This window comes from Arvicola amphibius, chromosome 7, assembly GCF_903992535.2.
Source record: "Arvicola amphibius chromosome 7, mArvAmp1.2, whole genome shotgun sequence".
Classification (NCBI taxonomy): Eukaryota; Metazoa; Chordata; class Mammalia; order Rodentia; family Cricetidae; genus Arvicola; species Arvicola amphibius.
In genome coordinates this window covers 137,800,253-137,821,724 of record NC_052053.1, presented here as the reverse complement: position 1 = coordinate 137,821,724, position 21,472 = coordinate 137,800,253, and the positions used below count along the sequence as shown (strand labels likewise).

The following is a 21,472-nucleotide window of genomic DNA, read 5'->3' as shown; positions in this document are numbered from 1 at the left end:
GTGTTTATATTTTGATCTTTTGTCTTTTTTAAATCAAGAAACATTTTTAAACAGCAGCAACTGGAATGACTTTTTAAAAGTTTCCAAACATATTAATCCACACATGGCAGAACCTACTGCTAGAACATTCATAAACGCTGCACCAACTGTGTTTATAGCTGATTTTTCCTGTTATTTTTTGTTCTTTTGTTCTGATTTTAAATTTCATTCATTCGTTTGTTCGTTCGTTTATTTGTTTATCTTAGACAGGGTTTCTCTGTGTAGACCTGGCTGTCCTGAAACTCCCTCTGTAGACCAGGCTGGCCTCAAACACAGCTGAATTTTTAAAACTGTTTTGTTTTCATTTAAACCTTAACCTGAAATGTTTAGCTTTAGCTATTTCCAAAAATTACATAATGAAATAGTCTAAGTCGTTTGGAATTTCTGAGACAAAAATTGATCTCATAAAATAATTATAATAATAATCATATCACAGTGAGGGTTTACTGTGGGGGTTTGACACAACTAGACAGTATAGACAGAACTGCAAAAGGCCAAAGCATGACCAAATCCAGCAATATCACTGTGCTCTGGCTTTTTTCCCACTGTCTCTTAGGTTTATTTTAGTTTAATAATAATAATTATATTATATTATATAATTATATAATATATTATATATTAATAACAATATTATTATATAATTATAAATATAATAATTATTATTATTATTTTACTTATTATAAAGTTTTGTTGCAATGAAAAGCAGTCAAAGCAAATAAAACTCTAAAACAACATATACTTCTTTTCTTTAGTTCAAGCTTTTGAAATGTACTTTGCAACCCAAAGGAGGGGAAAAAGAATTCACAATAGAGGAGTTAATAGGATACAAACAGCACACAAACTGACATTTGAACAAGGCTAAACTTACAAGCCTGGACCCACTGTACTCAGATAGGAACTGCCTCTCAACTGCTTCACCTAAACACATGACATGCATCACACACAAGCTCTATGAACAATTTCTCACAAGAGAATTAATTCATAGATTCAGAGAAACTTAAGACAATTGTGACTCTTTTTAAAAGGAAGAAATCCATGAAAGGGGGCAGGGAGGGAAGGAAGGAGGGAGGGAGGAAAGGTGGAGGCTGTGCACAAGCTCAGCTCTCTGCTTTCTACACCCACTTGTTCCTTCTAACAGGTGGCTCCTTCTGGTGCTCTGGACACCTGACAGAGACTGGAATCAATTACTTCAGTCTCCTGTGCTCAGTCTTCCCCTCCTCACTCTGAGACGTCCCATCAATCCCAGCCTCCACTGTGGGCCTTCTCTAAGGCTACTACTGCTGATAAATGGCTTGCTTAAGACATCATAAATAAACTCCTAATAGACAGAGTCAGGGTTTTTCTGATGGTATTTGAGAGGCTGAAAAGGAAACACACTTTTTTTTTTTTAAACACAGCTATAAACAAAATCTTGACAGCTGGAAATTTACTGGAATCCAGGGAGTGAGATTTGTAACAATAAATAACCATGCAACATTTACTCCTTGCTGGGGCACCTGTGCAGCCTCATGGGAAGCTTGTAACTGTCTTACAGCAAAGAAAGCTTGATTTTAACTCAGGCAGGTTGGGAAGCACCCCAAGCCCCACCCACCATCCTTTAGGACCCTGCCTCAGTTTCTCACAGTCTCTCACATGCCCCACTGATTTGCCTCTTACTCTCACACCTCCCCCCTCCCTCAGCCAGATTGTTGCTCTCCCTTGACTCCCTCTGCAAAGCAGCTATTGGAGAATAACAGGAGAAATGAGATTACTTTAAGGCCTCCGATGTTTCAGTTTCAACACCTAATACCTGTAACAGAAAAGAGTAACTGTCCTGCTCTGAATACCACAAATCTTCTATGGTACTACCACTGGATTACACTTGTAACTAAAATAATGCCTTCAATATTTTTAGCGTCTGGCTTGAATGATATAATCCATTTCAGGATTTAAAGCTGCCCCAAACCACACAGTCTCATTAACTACAAAAACCTCTTTCCTACAGTTGTGAGCTGAAAGGATACAGCATTTATGACTGTGCAATGCAGGTTCGCATTAAATCCCAAAGGGAGCCATAGCACCCCAAATGTTTCCCCTCAGCTTTCTAAAAAGTAAGACCAGACTGACTTCCAAACAAAACAATAAAAACGCTACTCTGTAGAGTTCCTATCAGTTAAGGTTTCTGACGTGTAACTAGTGCTTGCCCTAACGATCTTACAAATATTAACTCACTTAGTATGAATTCCGGGCTATCACGGTGATGGCATATCAAATGCTTATCAGCATGGTACTTCTCCACAAATGCCTGAATTTAAAATTATTACCAAAATATAACCTTTACAAATGTTTTCAAACTGACTAAATATATTTGAAAAATCCAAACAATAGTGAGGCTCTTTTAGGGGACTGGAGAGATGGCTCCATGGTTAAGCACACTTGCTCCTTTCACAGAGGACCTGGGTTCAGTTCCCAGCACCCACAATTGTTAACAATCTGTAACTCCAGTTCTAGGATAGCCTATATCTCTGACCTCTGATGGCAACACACACACACACACACACACACACACACACACGGTATGCACATATGTAGATGTAAGAAGTACATTCATACACTTAAAATAAAGCTAATATTGTTAAAAGGCTCTTATAATTTTTGTCTGTTGTACAAAACAACTGGAAAGCCAAAAATGCATGTCTTTTATCATTTGTTGTTGGCAACAAATTGGGAGGCAAGTGCCGAGGACTGGACTGCTTTGTCTCGTATCTTCTGGTGGAGTACGGCACCAGAAAGCGCAGGTTCTTAGTGAGGCATACAGGGAAGTAGACCTTGACAAAACCTGTAATCCCAGCACTCTGGACGCAGAGACATCAGAACTCAAGGCCAGCCTGACTCGTGCGGGAAGTTCCGGGTCAGCCAAGGCCAATTCAACAGTCAGCCCACACAGGGATTCCTTAAAGTGACCGTGAACCCAACAGGTTAAAGAAAGAGCCAGTTCAGAACATTCTGCACCTTCTTGTGAAGCCAGCAAAATTCTGCTTTCACCCTCCAGCTTATGGGAAATCACGGGAACCATTTCAGACAGGCTTCTACTTTCCAGAAAGTTTCGAAGCACTCGCATGTCTCGAGAGTAAAGAACATGTGCTTAAAACTGCACGAGGGAGTTTCTGCAGACGCCTCTGATACTCTTCCCTCCCCTTCAATCACTTCTTATGATAAATTCTCTGAATCTGCACCATGACCACAAGGCCTGAGGTTCCAATTTCACTTGATCTTAAGGACATAAAGAGGTCTACCTCTCATCATTAAACTAGTTGATAACTGACAGTCAGGGATGGGGCATAGCTGCCTTCAGCTGTGTACCCCCCTCCCCCCCCCCCCGTGACCTCATTAGGCGCCAATGGACAGTTCTACCCAAGGCTCCCACAGATGGCCCTGGTTAAATGAAATGGGTTATAATACAAAGCCACAGGTCACACATGTGGGAAAGAGACTGACCATGATGGCTATGGGAGCGGTAAGAGCATATACATATAAAATTAGTTCAGAAAGATCTAACTGTATCTTGTACATTCCATACTACTTGGAAGTTGTAAAGATCTAAGTGAGAGCAGGGAGGTGGTGACCCACACCTTTAATCCCAGCACGAATGATGTAGGAATCCCCTCTGTATGCTGTGATTACCATTAACGAATAAAGAAACTGCTTTGGACCTATAGCAGGGCAGAACTTAGCTAGGCAGGGAAAACTAAGCTGAATGCTGGGAGGAAGGAGGTGGAGTCAGGGAGATGTGATGGAGCTGCCTCCAGAGATAGACATGCTGAAACTTTAGCTGGTAAGCCACTGCCACATGGCAATGCACAGATTCATAGAAATGGGGTTAAATTAATATGTAAGAGTTACCCAATAAGAAGCTAGAGCTAATGGGCCAAGCAGTGATTTAATTAATACAGCTTATGTGTGATTATTTCAGGGCTAAGCGACTGGGAACCAACAAGCTACCTGCTTCTACGCACACGAAGGAGGCAGAGGCAGGTGGATCTCTATGAGTTCGAGGCCAGCCTGGCTTTACAGAGCTAGTTCCAGGACAAGCACCAAAGCTACAGAGAAACCCTGTCTCAAACACGGCACCCTCCCCTCCAAATCAAAGTTTTCTGACGAAGATTTCAAATGTTTAGCAGGCTCAGTTGCTACCTGGAAATCTGTGAGTGTGTGTGCGCGTGTGTGCGCGTGTGTGCGCGTGCGTGCGCGTGTGTGCGCGTGCGCTTGTACACATACAAATATTTGATATTCTTGCTGTACAGTTATACGTTTTTGGCTGTGTTTCTATTTTTAATTTTAGGTTGTTTTCCCTGCAACATAGAAGACTAGTTCTATATATTGCTTAAGTTCATCCCACATTGTCTACTCCACCAATGACCCTTTTTTCTTTGCTGCTTGTCAATTCATCAGGGTAATTTGAACTATATTTACTTTATTTTTAACACCTTGAGAAATTCTGAGCAATACAGGATCCAGCCATGATGCCTGTCTAATTACCACTAATATTACTCCAAATTAATAGTGATTCAACAGTTTGGCCTACTGTTAACCCATCAGTTAAGTGCCAGCTTTAGGGATACTACCCTGGCAGAGAAGACGGACATGTCAGGTGAGGCAGGCAGAGCAGATGACAAGCAGTCTCCGCTCTAGTTTCTAGAAATTTCCCTAGAGAGCCACCATAAGCTACTAACATTCTACCACTTATGGTTGCCTAAAAGCCAGGATCAGGTGAAAACCCCTGCCCCTGAAAAAAGGCATTGCATGAACAGGTAAGAACAGATAGTAACTCTATCAACAAATAAAAGAATCCATGAGAAGGGCAAGTAGGGGGTAAAGGCCCCCTTCACACATCTGGCCCATCTATGGCCACATCACTGCAATAATGGATCAGACCACTTTCCCAATAACCCCAGGGACCTGGTTTTCTAATCAAACCACAATATAGGAGGTCAAGGTCATAGACTTGATCTTTGTAAGAGTCTAATAACAGCTTTGTGGTTTTAACCTCAAAACTTGCCTTTTAACCTCAAGCTATTATAATACCACCACATATATGAAAATGATTCACGAGAGAAGTCAAGAGCCAACAATGCAAACCCATTACCAAAACTGGAAAAAATCCGGGACACCCGACCTGTGAGTCAAGCCATGGAACAAATTTCATTTAAGAACTTTCTGATGATCTGGGCCTCAAGGTCAAATTTGTTTTTAAAAGCCCAGTTCTGCTACTTTGAGTTCTGCATATGACTGCAAACAAGTTAACTGTCCAAAGCCTTAAAGAAAATATATTAAGTATCCAGGAGTGTTTGCTATAAAGGGGCTAGCACAGGCCAATTTGGCCTCAGATAAACCTGGCAGACAAGAGTACAGAGAAGTCAGGCCCACCTGTGCCAGCTCTGGCTTGCAGTACACTAGCCCTGAAACACAGAATAACTGACAGCCTCATTAGTATAACGGAGCTGAGGTAATGAACTAGGGCATTTATGGAGGACCCAGCACACCAAAGATGTCAACAAATGGCAGCCCTTTCTCTAACCATTGATAAGAAGAGGGGCGATCTTACAGCCATGGCCATCGATGTCCACTGACCAGTGTTTACAAAGTGTGGGCAGGGCACTGCGGGTATCAGAAAACCTGAGATGTTTGTTGACCAAAAGGAAAAGATAAAAAAGAGGAAAAAAAAAAAACCATGTCTTACCTATTCATAAAAGCTCTCTAAAATGGGTACTAGATGTTATTTTCTCAATCAAACTCCGGGCTGCATGTGAAGTGTAAACGTCATTGATTCTGTAACCCTGTGCTGTGTATCTCAGGGACTGTCGTCATCGGACGCTTACTCTCTACTGTGCCAAGAGAATGACCCGGGGTGTGTGTGTGTGTGTGGGGGGGGTTCTTCAGCATTCTCCTGGATATAGAAACACCTTAATAGGTTTGTAGGTTTTTGGTCAATTCCCCATTTGATCTTTTCCACAAACGGTTCTGTCTTAAAATGTGTGTGTGTGTGTGTGTGTGTGTGTGTGTGTGTGTGTGTGTGTATGTATGTATATTCCCCCTTTGACCAGGTGTGGGTAAATTATAGCCTTGCATAAATCCAAGCTCCAGAGAGTACATTTGGTTAAAGGGCTATTTGATAAACAAAATGATCCAGACGGTAAGATGTCCACAAAGTCTGAAAGGGCCATTCACAAAAAAATATAAAAACCCTGCCCCCATAGAGGTTACACTAATGCCAAACACACATCTGCTGGATAATCATCAAATTGTGTTAGGGTCAAAAGTTCTAAAGCCCCTGGAGGTAGAGGTGGGGATAAACAGTGCAACTGGTTAGGTATTTATTACTACTGACCTTGAGTAATTTTTATAGGAAAGATAACTTGAAGACTATAAAGCTTCCTAGAAAATATCCCTACTGCTTACAAAAGCATTTGTTTGGTCCAATGCACAGGATACACACTCTTGCAAGAACAAATTAAATCAATGCAAAGTGCTTCAGGATAATTAAACAGAAAGGTTTCAGCCGTATTAACATCATTACTAAAGTGCACAGAGGTCCTTTACTAAGTCCCCATATCCTTGCTGCCTGCCATCTAGGCCACTAGTCCCTTTTTCCCTTTGTGCATTGCTTGCTTGCAAGTGCACCCCCATGTCAGAGATACACACTATGTGCACAAGTGCATGTGCATGCAAGTAACAGATGCCACTGTCCTTTCTATACTGTGCAGGCTTTCCCTTCTCACATACAATATTGCCTAGTTCTCCTTCCTAGCAGAACCAGCATTTGGTTTGGTGTGGGAACAGCTAAAACTATGATTATCCTATACTCAAAAGCTCCCAAAATGTCCCAAATTAAGATTTTAAATAGCAATCTTCTCTTTCACATTTGTGCAGCACTAATGTCCAGGGTTTCTCTGTTTTAGACAAGCTAAGAATACATTCATTTTATAACCCATCCAACATGGAATTAATGCTACAAAGAAATGAAAATCTTCCTAGGAAGGGACACAAGGAAATGAAATGAACACCACTTAAGTGTTTTCATTGTATGAAATTCACTGTGGACACACCAATCACCAGCAGGATAAATAAATAAAAAGCTGCATGCGCGCTTGCCTTACACCACAAAGAAAACACTTGCACATTGGCACACCATGGCATTTTAGCCAGGGTTCCTGAAAAACACGGGATTTGGTACAATGTGTAAACACAAGTGCCGGTAAAACGTGTGTGCATCTGTTGTGTCAGGGAGAGGCTGGTAAGCATCAGGGGTGGGACTTGCCAAAAGCAGCTATTTAAGAAAATTCCTTTTCTCTCTCATTCATTCTTTCTAGCCTCAGTGTCTGGCGCAGTCCTTATGGTTACTCATTGGCTTTTCATTCTAAAGACAGCTGACATGCTCTTAGAACTTCCTATGGTGCTATTTTTTCCTACACACTTGAAACAAAATCAAAACTATTCAATATATATATGTATGTATGTATGTATATATATATACATACATACATACTTATATATATCCACACACACACACAGAGATTTTTTTTTTTTAAGGAAAGAAAATTATTGGCCTATTTCCTCACTCCAAAGACCCTATAGATATCTGGCTAAATACGATCCTTTGTTATGCATCCAAAAATATCTCCACCACATGGTATTGGAAAATAATAAATTATTCTTATTCCAAGGATGTCACAGCTATTATCATCAATTTGTTTTACCTCGGTGAGTCCGATTTCACACTCCTCCTACTGATTCCTACACGTTTCGCCTTTTCTCCCCGAACACTCCATTAATAAATTTAAGGGCTGAAAAGAGGACGCCAAGCGCCCTTCATGCACAATGGTCCTCTCTGAGACTGAGACATCTCCCACCATGGGAAAGTTAACCTTCTAGCAAGATGCCCACCCCAAATCGGCCGGGGAAGAGGGGTGACGGAGGGGCTGCAGGAGTGCAACCTCTCATTTCTCCACCTCCAGAGAAACGGAGGGCATGACAAGAGAGCGGAGTAGGTGGGCGAGTGGGAGAGACCGAAATGGGTGCTGAGGAGGTGGGCGGGATGGGAAGGTAGAGAGTGCGGGGAAGGTTGGGGAGCTCAGCGCAGGGTTCGAGAGCAAGGCGGGGTTCGCGAGTGAGGCTGGCGCGGCGGTCAGGTCTCGGGGCGCGGGGCGCGAGGGGGCCGGTCCTCACCGTTGAACGCCCCTGCTTCCGCGGCCTCCTCCTCCTCTTCGCCGTTCTCGGAGTCGGAGCGCATGGGCTCCTCGGCGAAGTTGACCCCCTTACTGGGGGTGCCGCCCCCGACGGCGGCGCCCGCGTCCCCCCAGGTCCTGCCCTCATGGCCGAAGCGTGCGGCGCCCTTGCGCTCGTTCTCCTGCTGCAACCGCGTGAAGTGCTGCAGCGCGAACTCCAGCAGGTCGGCGGGTTGGTGCCTTAGCACCTCCACCGTGAAGCCCTGCAGCAGCTCCGTGAGCCCCGCGGGGATCTCGATGCTCATCCTGCCTGTGCACGCCCGGGGCGCCTGGGCGCCGCCCTCGCCCTCTTTCCCTCTCCGCGGTCCGGTCTCGGGCTGCGCGGCCCCCGAGCGAGCGCCCCCGGCGCTACCGGCTGTGAGCGCGGCGCACTGGGCCCCCGGCGCGGCTGCTCCGTGCGGCGGCGGCGGCGGCAAAGCGAGCGCAGTCCGGGGAGGGTTGGCAGCATCTCCAGCTCCTCCCGCTCCCTCTCCCGCCGCTCCTGCACCGCCCCCCTCCCGGCGCCCCGCCCCCGCCCGCGCGCCCACGTGATCCCCGGAAACCATAGCAACCCGGCGGGCGGGTGCAAGAGCCGCCTCGCAAGTGGCCTCCGGGTGGAGGCAGCGGGAACCTAGGGCGTGGGACCCGAGGCCGCGGGCTCCACCAGAGATCCCTGCGCAAATCCCACGCATCACTCGCCCAAGCCCACCCAGAGTTGGTGTCGCGCAATTGGTTCTGAAACTTCAGCCTCCACCTTGGTGGTGGCTTTTTCTTTCCCTAGAATTCAACCGCAAGAGAAATGTGCGTGATGTCTTTTGTTCAAGTCACACAGCTATACTGGTTATCTTTTGGATAAAAGAAATACTGCCCCTTGTTTGTTACAACAATCTTTTTCTTTCTCTAGGTTCTATTCTGCCTTTCGGCCACCTGGCTGTGATGTCTGCCTTACAGATGTTCTGCTATGGCGTGCTTGGTGCATTTCCTACTGATGGCCCAGACAAAGGCAGCATTTATTGTGAAGCACTTATCAAAGTTAGTTGATATCCTTCAGACAGGATACAGGGTCGTCAGGGCAGGTGGTCAGACAGCAAAGAGTGCGTTGAATGATCAGTCTCGTTGCTAATTTTTAAAGTCTTTCCTGACCCTTTGAATCATTTCAATTAGAATATAGCAATATAAGGAAAACAGAACTACACATTTGTACTTTTTAAAGTAAGCCCTTGTCTTTCAAACGAGCCTATTCCAAGAATTCTGAAGCGGAAAAAATTATCTTTTGTCAAATTAAACGCCGTTTAATTACACATATTCGTTTTCTACGATTCCCGTTTTATTGTAAAGTAAATAAAAAAAGCACAAGCTCACTTATCTGCTCTTCCTTTAGTTTTATTTTATTATCTTAGTTATTCTCTTTTACCTTTCTGTCCACACAAAAAATAAATTCCGTGACTCAGGAAACCCAAAATCTAGAAATCAGAAATACCGCTTTGTTTTATTATTTTTAAGTATGTTTTACCCATGTGTTTACATGGCATCTTGTATTTTTCCCATAAGGGAATGCATTTCTCAAGTTCAGTTTCTTAACCTCATAATAATAATGCTTTAAAAATGCTTCTAAATGGTATTTGGGGAGTGTGTAAGAAATAAACTTAGAAAATGTGGTGAGGGGATGGAGAGATGACTCAGTGGTTAAGAGCACTGACTGCTCTTCCAGAGGACTGAAGTTCAATTCCCAGCACCCACATGGCAGCTCACAGCTGTCTGTAATTCCAGTTCCAGGGGACCCAACACCCATGACCAAACACCAATTTATATAAAAAAAATTAAATTATTAAAAAGAGAAAATGTGGTGATTTTCATACGTGACCATTTGGACACAGTATTAGTCAAGTTCTCTACCATACAAGCATTCTTATGTTTGATAGATCCAATAATGTAAGATGCATTCCTATCATCTTTCTTCATTAATGATGTTTACATTAAAAAAAATGTAAGCTATACAAGTTAAAACAAGTTGGGACTTTATTTCTCTATCTTATAAAGCAAGCTACTGAAGGCTTTGGTGGTACTCAGTGGTAACGGGGAATTCACACTCTTTCATGACTGCTGCACCTCCAGTCATTTAGTCAAGTTAGATAGGAGGAAAGTGGGAAAGAGACGGGACACCCCTCTACCCCCCACAAACACCCCCACCGCTCCCCACAACCCCCAACCCCCTACCCCCCACCCCCTCCGCCAGTAAACACACCTCATCCTTTCTTTTGGCTTGAACTTACTGGCTGTACAAATCACATCTCCGGAAAGTGTAAGTGTTGGTGCCCACAAGCCCATGCACTCTTCTGCAAGCCAGGAGCTGAACGTGACTGCTTTGGTCAGTGCTGCTTTAGAAGTCACCCAAGTCCTGTGGTAAATGCCTGACCGAAGTTCTGATCCACAGGGTTAGGGAACGTAATAAAAAGTTGTTTTAGCCTCTAAGTGTTGGGGTAGTTTGTTGCACAACAATAGCAATTAAATGCTACAAAGGTAAAATTTGGGGAATGCAAATACTTAGAGATGAAGGAAGAGCAAATCCGAGAACAATTATTAGTCTCTGCATGATGGTCAATACCTTTTCCCAAGGACAGAAGAAGGAAAGCAGCCTTCTTGCAAACATTAGCACGAGCTGTATTTTAAAGTCTCATCCTGCAACACGTGTTCCCAACTTCATAGATTTCTTATATGAGGTGTGGTAGATCAGTCACGATGCCAGGAGCTCTCATTTCTGTAGGGCTCTACAAGTAACTTGGGCATGAAATTAGTAATTGGGTTAGATGATCTGTTAGTCTCTCACCCTGGAAGGTTTCCAAGCGTAGAATACCAAGAGCAGATATGTTTAAACTATCTTTGGGTTTAAACTATCTTTGCAATCAGTGCCCTGATAAGTTTTATTTGCATCAATTTTTAAGTCAATAAACCATGACCAGAGAAAGAAAGACTTCATCCCCATGTTCGGGTTATGTTATGCTAGAACTGTTCTCAGAACAAATTTTCACTTCTCAAATCATGTTCTGACTTTTAACCACCACCACATAACCTTTGGGACAATATTTTATGGTTTCCTTTACTTTCATTTTCAAAATATTTTCTTTTGAGCCTTTGAGACCAATGACAGTGTCTTATAGGGACTATTTGTCTGAGTTTTTAAAAGCAACATCAATGCTATTCTTTGGTTGTTGATTTACAAAGCAATTTGCACTAGTTTCTCAGATAATCAAACTAGAAACAGTTGCAAAAGAACTGTAAGTTCTCAGCATTGAAATGCAATAAGAAAACTGCCAGATTTATTTCCACTTGCAAAAATTGGACAGAGATAATCAAATTGCTTTAATACAACCACTAAAACAAGACAGTGTCAAGAACAAGCCAATTATTTGGGCAAGTTTTACAAGACAGAATAACTATGGTCAATCAATCACTTAGCAATGCCTATCATCAGTTCAGGTATATCTTGATCAAATCCTTCTGGTTCATATAACAAATATGTACTCGAAGAAAAAGGAAAAAAAGAAAAAAATGAAAAATAAGCAGTTGCAAGCATATAGGAACTGTGCTTGCCTCGGGCCTTGGTTTTATACACCTTCAGAATTTCAACAATGACTATGGTTTTGTTTTATCTATAAGGTTCTCAAAAAATCAAATCCAACTGGATGGTCTTGACTATTCTGTAGGTTGCTTGACCTTGACAGAGATGGTCTAGTAAGTGCAGCCACTGACAGGTAGGATGAGGATGTGACAGTATACATACTTGACAAGGCCTGGATCATCTACAGTCTTAAGTGTTTGGATTTAAAATGGTATAGGCAATTCACACCATATCAGCCAAAGACAGTTGGCCTTGTAGCCTGTAAAACCAGAGTTTTCCTTTTGAACAACAGACTGGGCACACATTTATCTCTGCTTTTTAAAAATTCCACCAAAATAATAAATAGTTAAAGGGAACTGAGGGGATCTCATAAAGCACAAAAGTAAAAGAACCCCAATAAAATTAAAACAATTGCTTTTAATTTACTCAGTCTTAAAAGGGAAAAATTCTAGCACATGCTTGAAGACATTATACTAAGTTGAATATGTTAATCAGTCCTAAGAAAATAATACAGTTTGAGTCTACAAATACAAGATAATTAAAGCCATCAGAGTCCATAGAAACAGAAAGAAAAATGGCAGTCACCAGGGGCTAAGGACAGCAGGAGGCAGACTCCTTGTTTTAGTGTGTAAAGAACTTCAGTGTCCTAATAGGAAAGTGGTTTTGAATTGGTTATATAACAATGTGAATACATTTAATATTGTTGGATTGTATTCTCAAAATGGATAAAGTGACAATTTTGTCACAGTTAATTCGAAGTCTATTTATTTATTATATATATAATGTTTTGTTTGCATGTTTGCCTGCAGGTCAGAAAAGGGCATCATATCTCATTATAGATGGTTGTGAGCCTCCATGTGGTAGTTAGGAATTGAACTCAAGACCTTAGGAAGAGCAGTCAATGCTTTTAACCTCTAAACCATTTCTCCAGCCCCTCTCACAGTTAATTTAAAATATATATTTATTAATTCTTAAAGAAGGTCATACAATGTATTTTGATCCTATTCATTCTCAACTCCTCCCTCTAACTCCCCTCAGCTCTACCCAGATGTGGCTATACCTTCCCTTTCCCCATAGTTAATTTTTAACAGAAAATTTCATAACAAAAAAAGAGACAAGAACAAATAAAAATTTGTCTTTGTGAATTTTGAGCAAACTTAATCAAACTGGAGAGTGCAGAAAGCTGGGCCTGGGTGGAGGGGTCAGCAAGAAACCAACAGGGAGGACCTTATCTGTCTCATGGAGCAAAGAAGCACTGAGTGCCTCTGAAGGTGACGGAAGTGTCAGGATGGGCTAAATCAGCAAGGTGCTCATACTACTGTTGTCTCTCTAGCCGGGACATATGTGCGTGTGCATGTGCAGGGTGTCTCTCTGCTGTCTGTCTGTCTGTCTGTCTGTCTGTCTGTCTGTCTGTCTATCCTAGGTCAGTGACTGCTCCGTTCCCCCTCTAGCCAGTGTGTGTGTGCTTGTGTGTGTGTGTGTCCCCTAGGTCAGTGACTGCTCCCATTTCCTCTGACCTCCAGGGGACCTTGCTCCTGCCATTATTGCCCTTCTGTGGCATCACAGTTTCCTTTCCAATGGAACCTCTTTGAGGTAAGCTGACTGAGATGTCCCCCTCCTAGTCAAGCCCTGAATAAACTCCTCTCCTTTGTGGGGGTGCTAACTATGACTTGCTTTGGGACAAAGGGGAAGGGCTTTTGCAGATCACTTAGAGTCTCAAAGTAGTTAGTTTTCAATTAATCAAAAGGGAGATTATCTTGGGTCTGACTTAATCAGGGGAAAGCAATTAAGAAGGAAAAGGTTACCTTGTTAAGGAGCCCAGGGACACACTCTTCTTAGCTCACAGGGCCCTCACATTCTCTGTTCTTTTCCTGTCTTCAAAGTCAGCCTTTCTAGTCTCCTTCAGTGAACATGCCTACCCTTCCGACCTCTAATGCTGAAGTTCCCTGACATCTTTCTCTACACTCCGAATGATCTCATGAAACCCAGGACCTTTAACTAGTTCTATGCAGATGATTCTTGGAGTGGTAGTGATGAGGGACCGCCATACCACTCGGCATGTCCATATATCGTCTGAGTCCAGTGGAGAAGGAAATGGAAGACACACCTAAGGAAGTCCTCAAGAAAAAACAAGAAGAGGCAATAAGTGATACAATGTGTTTGGTCATGTCCATCTCTGAAAAATAGTCTGGGAAGAAAATAAACAATGGATTCAGAGAAAACTAGATAGTTGAAATCACTCCAGTCCACTATGGAGAAATCCAAGGTGTCACAGAATACTGCATGACTTAGCCATAAGTAATATTTGTGTAAGCATAATATAAAAATATGTGTGGAAATCACCAAAACGTGTAGTAAGACTCTCTCTCTCTCTCTCTCTCTCTCTCTCTCTCTCTCTCTCTCTCTCTCTGTCTCTCTCTCTCTGTGTGTGTGTGTGTGCACATGTGTGATGTGTGTGTGATGCTGTGGGATTTTAAACTACAAACAACAAATCCTGATATTCTATAATACATAGCCAATGAGAATTCTAAATTGGAGAACCAAGAAAGTACAATGAATAGTCAGTCTACAAAATATGTCACTTGCAAGACCCTTTGAGAAGAGAGAATGGCATGCTGTTTGACTGAATCAATTTCTACAGTAGGAATTAGGTTAGAGGGACCCCATGTCCAGGTTTACAGAATCATAAAACAGAGATATTGCAGTCCCTATACTGATGAGGCAGAACTGCTTGTGAGTGGGAAATCCCCAATTACTTCTTCAAGTTTAAAGAATCAGAGACTGGTGGCTCACACAGACACTTGTTACAGGCCAGGGTTCTGAAGGCATTCTCGAAGTATCCTTTTTCTCACTCAGTTGAACATTTATGAAGCACTCCTTTGTCTCAGAATATCATGTTCTATTTTCGTAGCAGTTTTCTCTTTTGCTCAACTTCCCTAACAGAGGTAGTTCCATTGCACTAGTGAAATTCAAGATTCCCAGGTGTAGAATTCTCTTGCTAATCTATATTCCTGTGGGGCAGAATGCGCCTTTTTTTGTGTTCTCAGCCCTCTTAGAGTAAATGTGCGCTTTGTTTGGAGAACAGTTTGCCATTTACCCAACTTCAAGGTCGCAGTATCTTTTGTTTGTTGAACTGTGTGGTCCACTAAACTCTGTTTAGTCTTTCTCATTCACAGAAACAAATTAAACATATATCAGAACACAAGGGGATCCTTGGGGGTGTCTAAATTACATTCTATTTATTGTTTTAAAGATAGACATACCTTTTCCAGTTCTTCAGTGAGGAAGTTCTAGAGTCATAAAAATCACACAAAAGTCAGGTTTACCTAGCACACAGAAATAGCTACCCTTCTCTTACTGGACACAAAACTTCTTCATTTGCAGCACATGGTACCTGAATGATTTTGTCCAGACATGATAAGTCAGTGGTGGCATATCTTGGCAGATGATTGCAAAGTAAGTAAGACTTGTATTCAGTCTTGTAACCACAAAACTCTCCACTCTATCTGCTGGAAGGACCTATACCTCGAATTCTACAACCCATTTATTTGAAATAAAAATCAAGCTTTGTTCCTCAGAATGATTCCCCCCCCCCTTTTATTCTCTGGCTCTGTAAATGGCCTCATGACATCATGACACTGGCTTAGACTCTCAAAGCCACTGCCTATGGCTTTTTTTGTGACCCACTGTCCCAAATAGATTAGCTGCCAAGTCCTGCAGAGTCTACTCTCTGTATCCCTAATGCCAGTGTTCATCTTAATGAGCCGAGACGGATAAAACAAAGACCACATATGGGGCAGCTTCTCATCATTTGGGAGCAAGGCAGTTCAACAGTAGGGTACCTGCCTGCCAGGTTCTGTTGGGTTCTCCTCAGCATGGTAGGTGACCTTCCATGTGCTCACTCAGCCTTTTCATGTAATACACACGTGAAAGGACGTGCTTTGGGGTCTCCTCTTCTTCTCAGGACCCCACTGCTGTTGACTGGGCCTGTCCTTACAGCCTTGTTAACGCACCTCTGCACTAAGAGCCCATTTCCATAGTGAGGTTTCAGGGAGTGAGTTTGGGGAGTGTGGGAATTGACATGGTTTGGTCCAAGACATGTCCTTGAATGGGTCTTTGTCAATTTTCTCCAGGACAGTGGCCTCCTAGTTAGTCCTCTGTCTCTAGTCTCTTTTATAACTAGTTATGAATTACTTGAGATATCTTTTCTAAGTTAGTTATTTCTGGCTTACATCATTTTCTGCTTAAGCTACAACAACAACAAAATCAAAACAAAGAAACCAAAAAGAGGAGAGATAAAGAAAGAAAGAAAGAAAGAAAGAAAGAAAGAAAGAAAGAAAGAAAGAAAGAAAGGAAGGAAGGAAGAAAAAAGAAAGACTACAAGACTACAGCAATAAAATCTCCAGTAGCCAGCTAGTTTACACAGAGAAACCCTGTTTCTAAGAAAAAATAAACAAAAAAGCAATTAAAATTCAAAACAGGCAGTGATGGTGCACACCATTAATCCCAGCACTTGGAAAGCAGAGGCAGACGGATCTCTGTGAGTTTGAGGTCAGCCTGGTCTACAGAGTGAGTTCCAGGACAGCCAGAGCTACACAGAGAAACCCTGTCTTGACAGAAACCACAAATAAACAACAGCAAAAAACTCCAGTTATCTGCAGAATAAAACCAATGTCATAATTACTAACTATAAACTGATTATGTCTGTCCATTTGGAAATCTGCACCTGCCTTGCCTATTTGTAAGTCTGACCTTTGGACGAATGCCATATTATAGACATCTTCAGGATTGCTCCTGATGCTCTGACCAGAACTTCCTATTTTAAGCACTCACTTCTAATATATATTCGAATATATATATATATTTACTTGCGTGATTATTTAGTCTGTCTTTGGAAACTTAGTCTGGGAGAAATAAGTTATCAACCGGCTTGCTCGGGGTTGCAGGAAGGTTCTCACAGGCACAGACATCCAAAGAACCATAACTTACAAATGGGAATTAGTATATTTAATACTCAAATGGACACAAATAATTTTTAAATTTTCAGTAGAAGATGACTGAAATTATATTTTATTTCAAGCTTTTGGTCATATATTACTCAGGCTTTGACAAAACATCTTATTAAAGTAGGGGTTTTGTTGCTAAGTATTTTAAATCATTGGTTTAATTCAATGACTTCATTTTGTACATGAGGACAAATAGAAACTTAAAAGGGCCTCCCCAAGTTTTCCCAACTGTTGAGAGGTAGAAACAAGATCAGTAGAATACATGCAAACTCAGTCACCTAGAATCTATTTAGTGACTACATCCTTCTGAAAGATGTTGCCCTGCTACACAGTAAAACTCCTTCAGGGAGTCCTAACAACTCAGAGAGGTTACATCTTGGTGAACCCTTTCCTGAGGACACTGCTGGAACACAGCCACAGATACTGGGAAGACTGTTTTCTCAGGAAATACGTAGATTCTGATAGAATAAGATTGTCTTTCTTAGAAAGAGACGCTTTCAGGAAACCACGTGAAGTCTATAACAAATCAGCAAGTACTGAGAGGATTTGAACAAGTATTATTGTCTGGAATTTCTCAGTGGCTGTATAAAGGTGAGTTCATCATATTTAGAATACCAACAGCTATATCTTCTGCTTGTGTACACTTGCATAGATGTTACAGTTGAAAAGGTTTGAGGTGTCACAAACTGAATCCACGTCTGCTAGCCAGGTATTTCTTCACTGGGCATCGTCCTGCCTCTACCCTACCCCCCTTTTACTTTGAGATAAGATCTCTTGGAACTGCCTAGAGTGGCCTTGAACCCCCACAGTAGCCCAGACTTGAGATTTTCACATCTTGACTCACGGTTCCAGGCCTTGCCGCCAGGCCTGGCTGTAAAGTTAATGTCAGTATTTCTAACTGTTGCTACTCTTTTGTTTTTCTTGGAAATTTCTCTTGAATCACACCTTGTACTCACAAGGTCTCCAAAAAAAAAAACGATGGGTTGAAAGAATATAAAGTGATGGCAACAGTATTGCTTGTTCTGTGTTGTTACAGTAGCAGCTCAGTCTTGATAGCATGCAGCCTGACCTGGCTTCTCGGTGTGTTTAAACAGAACCTGCCATCTTAAAGAGATCTGTGTAATCCCAGCACTCAGGAGGCAGAGGCAGAGGCAGGCAGATCTCTGTGAGTTCGAGACCAACCTGGTCTACAAGAGCTAGTTCCAGGACAGGCTCCAAAATTACAGAGAAACTACCAAAAAAAAAAAAAAAAAAAAAAAAAAAAAAAAAAAAAAAAAAAAAAAAAAAAAAAAAAAAAAGAGCTCTATGAAACTTGCCTTTGTGGGCAGGCAACAATTCAGGGAGGATGGAAAGCTTTCAGCCTGAGTTTGTCACCAACAAAATAACAGTGTGTTCAAGATACTGCCTCATGGGCCAAGATAATGTATTTAGATTACATTTCACATTTTTGTTGCACATCCCAGTGAGTCAGAATTATTAATGCTGAGAGTTGCACCAAGAAAGTGAGTAAGAATAGCCCTGGAAAATACTGGAAATGCAGCCAGCCATATTTGACGCAGATTAAGGAGTGTTTTCTTTTCTCTTTTCTTTGTTTTTATTGTCTTCGTTTTGTTTTTCGAGGCAGGGTTTCTTTGTAGCTTTGGAGCCTGTCCTGGAACCCTCTCTGTAGACCAGGCTGGCCTTGAACTCACAGAGAGCCACCTGCGAGTGCTGGGATTAAAGGTGTGCGCCACCACCGCCTGGCTAGGAGTGGCTTTTGTAATAGATTTAGTGGCTCTCTGAGAGAGAGTATGCCCATGAACTCAACATTATTTGTAATAATTACTTGGCTCTGGCCATCACATTAGAAGTGACATTACACAGAAAGATCACTGGGATAAAATAAAATCATTCCTGTTACTGCAGTCAGATGGGGAAAAAGGCATGAAGCAAATAAAGAGAAAACAAATTACAAAATTATGAGGAAAAGCAGGATGATGTAAAAGAATATACTGGAAGACTTCACTGGGAAAGGTGATGGACAAGGCTTCCTCTGTTGGCTGCTGGGTGAGGCTTGGGCACTCCATTATTCCCCATTAGGTAAAGCAGGAGGAACTTCGTAGTGGGGCAGCCCTAAAGAGAGCCCTGACACCATTATGCCAGCTGGCTCAGATTCACCTTTCCCACCCGCCGAAAGTGTTAGCAAAGCAGCCATTTTCCACAGGGCTGCCTCCTCTATCGTGCCTCCATCTCCCCACAGCTTGCAGGGCTGGTTGGTCATCCCTGATGGCTTAATTGCATAATTGCAAGAGCCTCTAATGTTATCAGGAAATGGGACACAGGTCAGCACTACTCATGAAAAAGTATAGTTGACAATAACTTCTCACTCTGAAGCTATCAATGCTTTACTCGTGAGACTTACATTTCCTTTTAAAACATTAGAAGTTCAATATAAAAAAAAAGAGGATGTGAAACATTCACAATTGTATTTATCAAATGCAAATTTTTCCATTATTGACATATATCAATATTATCTTTAGTGTTCCTCATGTGTTTAATCCACACTGTAAACACAATATAATTTAAACATTAATATCTTTGCTTACACATTTTATAGATTTTTGTTATGAACTTTTATTTTTATTCATTTTCTCCAAAAAGCTGGTTGTACTACTATTTTGGGTCAAACAGTTCCTTAACATTCTAAATGATTTCTGTGTTCTTATGGGATGCTCTCTGTCACAACTGCAAGCTACGTAAATCCATTTTCCATCTCTTATTTTTTATTTAAGTAAACATTCTCTACCAGAAAAAGTCTGCTCTTCACTCACTCAAAACAGAAAACTTGCTGGGCCGTGGTGGCGCACACCTTCAATCCCAGCACTGGGCGGTGGTGGCGCACACCCAGAGTGAATTCCCTTGTGTTTAGGCTGGGCAAGGCAATACACTGTGAGGAATAGGTTTCCAAGAGCCATCCATCAACCTGCTTTCTTTTCTTTTTTTTCTTTCTTTTCTTTCTTTTTTAAAAAATGCTTTTAGAGACAGGGTTTCTCTGTACCATTGGTGCCTGCCCTGGAACTAGCTCTTGTTGATCAGGCTGACCTCAAACTCACAGAGATCTGCCTCCTCTGCCTCTCCAGTGCTGAGATTAAAGGCATGAGCCACGACCACCACCACCGGGCTCAACCTGCTTTCTTACAGGGCCTAGAACCACCTGCCCAGGGAAGGTACCACCCTCAATGGGTTGGGTCCACATGCATCAATCATTAATCAAGAAAATGTCTAACAGATTTTCCTACAGGACAGTCTACCAGAGGCATTTTCTTAACTGAGATTCCATCTCTATCTTGTTTCAAATTGACAAAAACTTAAGCAGCACAGACTTTTATGGGAAAAAAACCAGAGCTCAGAGAAAGAAAGTGTCAGTTTTCAAACAACAAAAACAAATCCGTTTTTATCTTTCTACAAACTTGAACTCTAAGTACTTGAAGTGACAGTTTCTCTAACCATCAACGTGAAGGGAAGCTCTCATGTGCCGTCTGTTCTGTTCCTCCAGTAAAATGGCCTTCAGTGGGCCCTTCTCCCAGCTTCTAAGCAGTGTTTGAATCTGTTAATGTGAATTCACCCCAGTGTCAGCTCCCACCACTGTTTATTTTCTCTAACTTGAAATTAACTTATTCTTTTTAGCTTTAGAAAGCTTGACCAAGTCCCTTGTGTGAAGATTCTGCGTAGAAGAGAACTTGGCTGGTGAGAGCCAGAGGCCTCATGGCGGGTGAGAGACAATTACGCCATGCAGGTGGAGCTTAAGTGAGTTTTATTGAAATAAAGGGAATGGGGGAGGGAAGAGGGAAGAGAGAAAGGGAGGGAGAGATAGAGACTTACTTGCCTCTTCAGAAGAATAGCTGGAAAGAGAGAGCAGGAATGGGCAGAGTTTGTCTCTTAAAAAGGGCCTTTTGCACCTGTTTATATAGACTACGTACTGGCCCAGCAGCCATAGGACCCTGGCTGGCCAGGGCACTGCCTGAGTGTATCCTGCCAGGTGACGGGCCAACATAATGCCTGAATCCTTGCTGCTCCTTTTCTTCCTTGGAGGGTTCAGTGGATGCCCACGAAGTTCACAGGTAACAGGAGATGCGCAAAAGCAAGAGAACAAGAGAGCAAATTCACATTTCAAACTTATTCTCTGGTCTCTCCGCCTGAGTAGAACTGGATATTAGATCTTCCCTCAGATGTCTTGTAGGTGTGCTTTGCTTGTGTCTTGGTAGAAACACCTCACTACCATTGAAATATATAGACACACCATAATTTAAAGTTCTATACAAGTAAACTGCTGTCCAATAGTCTATTCAGTGGATTTTCCAAATGCTCTATTATTTATTATTATTATTATTATTATTATTATTATTATTATTATTATTAATTTGGTTTTTTGAGACGGGGTTGCTCTGTGTAGCCTTGGTTATCCTGGAAGTCACTCTGTAAACCAGGCTGGCCTCGAACTTAGAGATCCACCTGCCTCTGCCTCCCGAGTGCTAAAATTAAAGGCATGTGCCATCCTCTGCCCGGCTTAATTTTTATTTTTAAAA

At 42.1% G+C, this 21,472-nt stretch overlaps 1 protein-coding gene across 1 annotated transcript in view; it reads right to left on the bottom strand.

The window, feature by feature from the left end:
• Window positions 1–8,711, bottom strand: part of Prkar2b (protein kinase cAMP-dependent type II regulatory subunit beta) — a 103,993-nt gene extending 95,282 nt beyond the window's left edge. Inside the window, exon 1 of the mRNA XM_038336507.2 lies at window positions 8,245–8,711. Within this exon, the coding sequence (XP_038192435.1) occupies window positions 8,245–8,548 (304 nt within the window). The 5' untranslated portion in view covers window positions 8,549–8,711. The remainder of the gene's footprint in view (window positions 1–8,244) is intronic.
• Window positions 8,712–21,472: the final 12,761 nt, after the last annotated feature.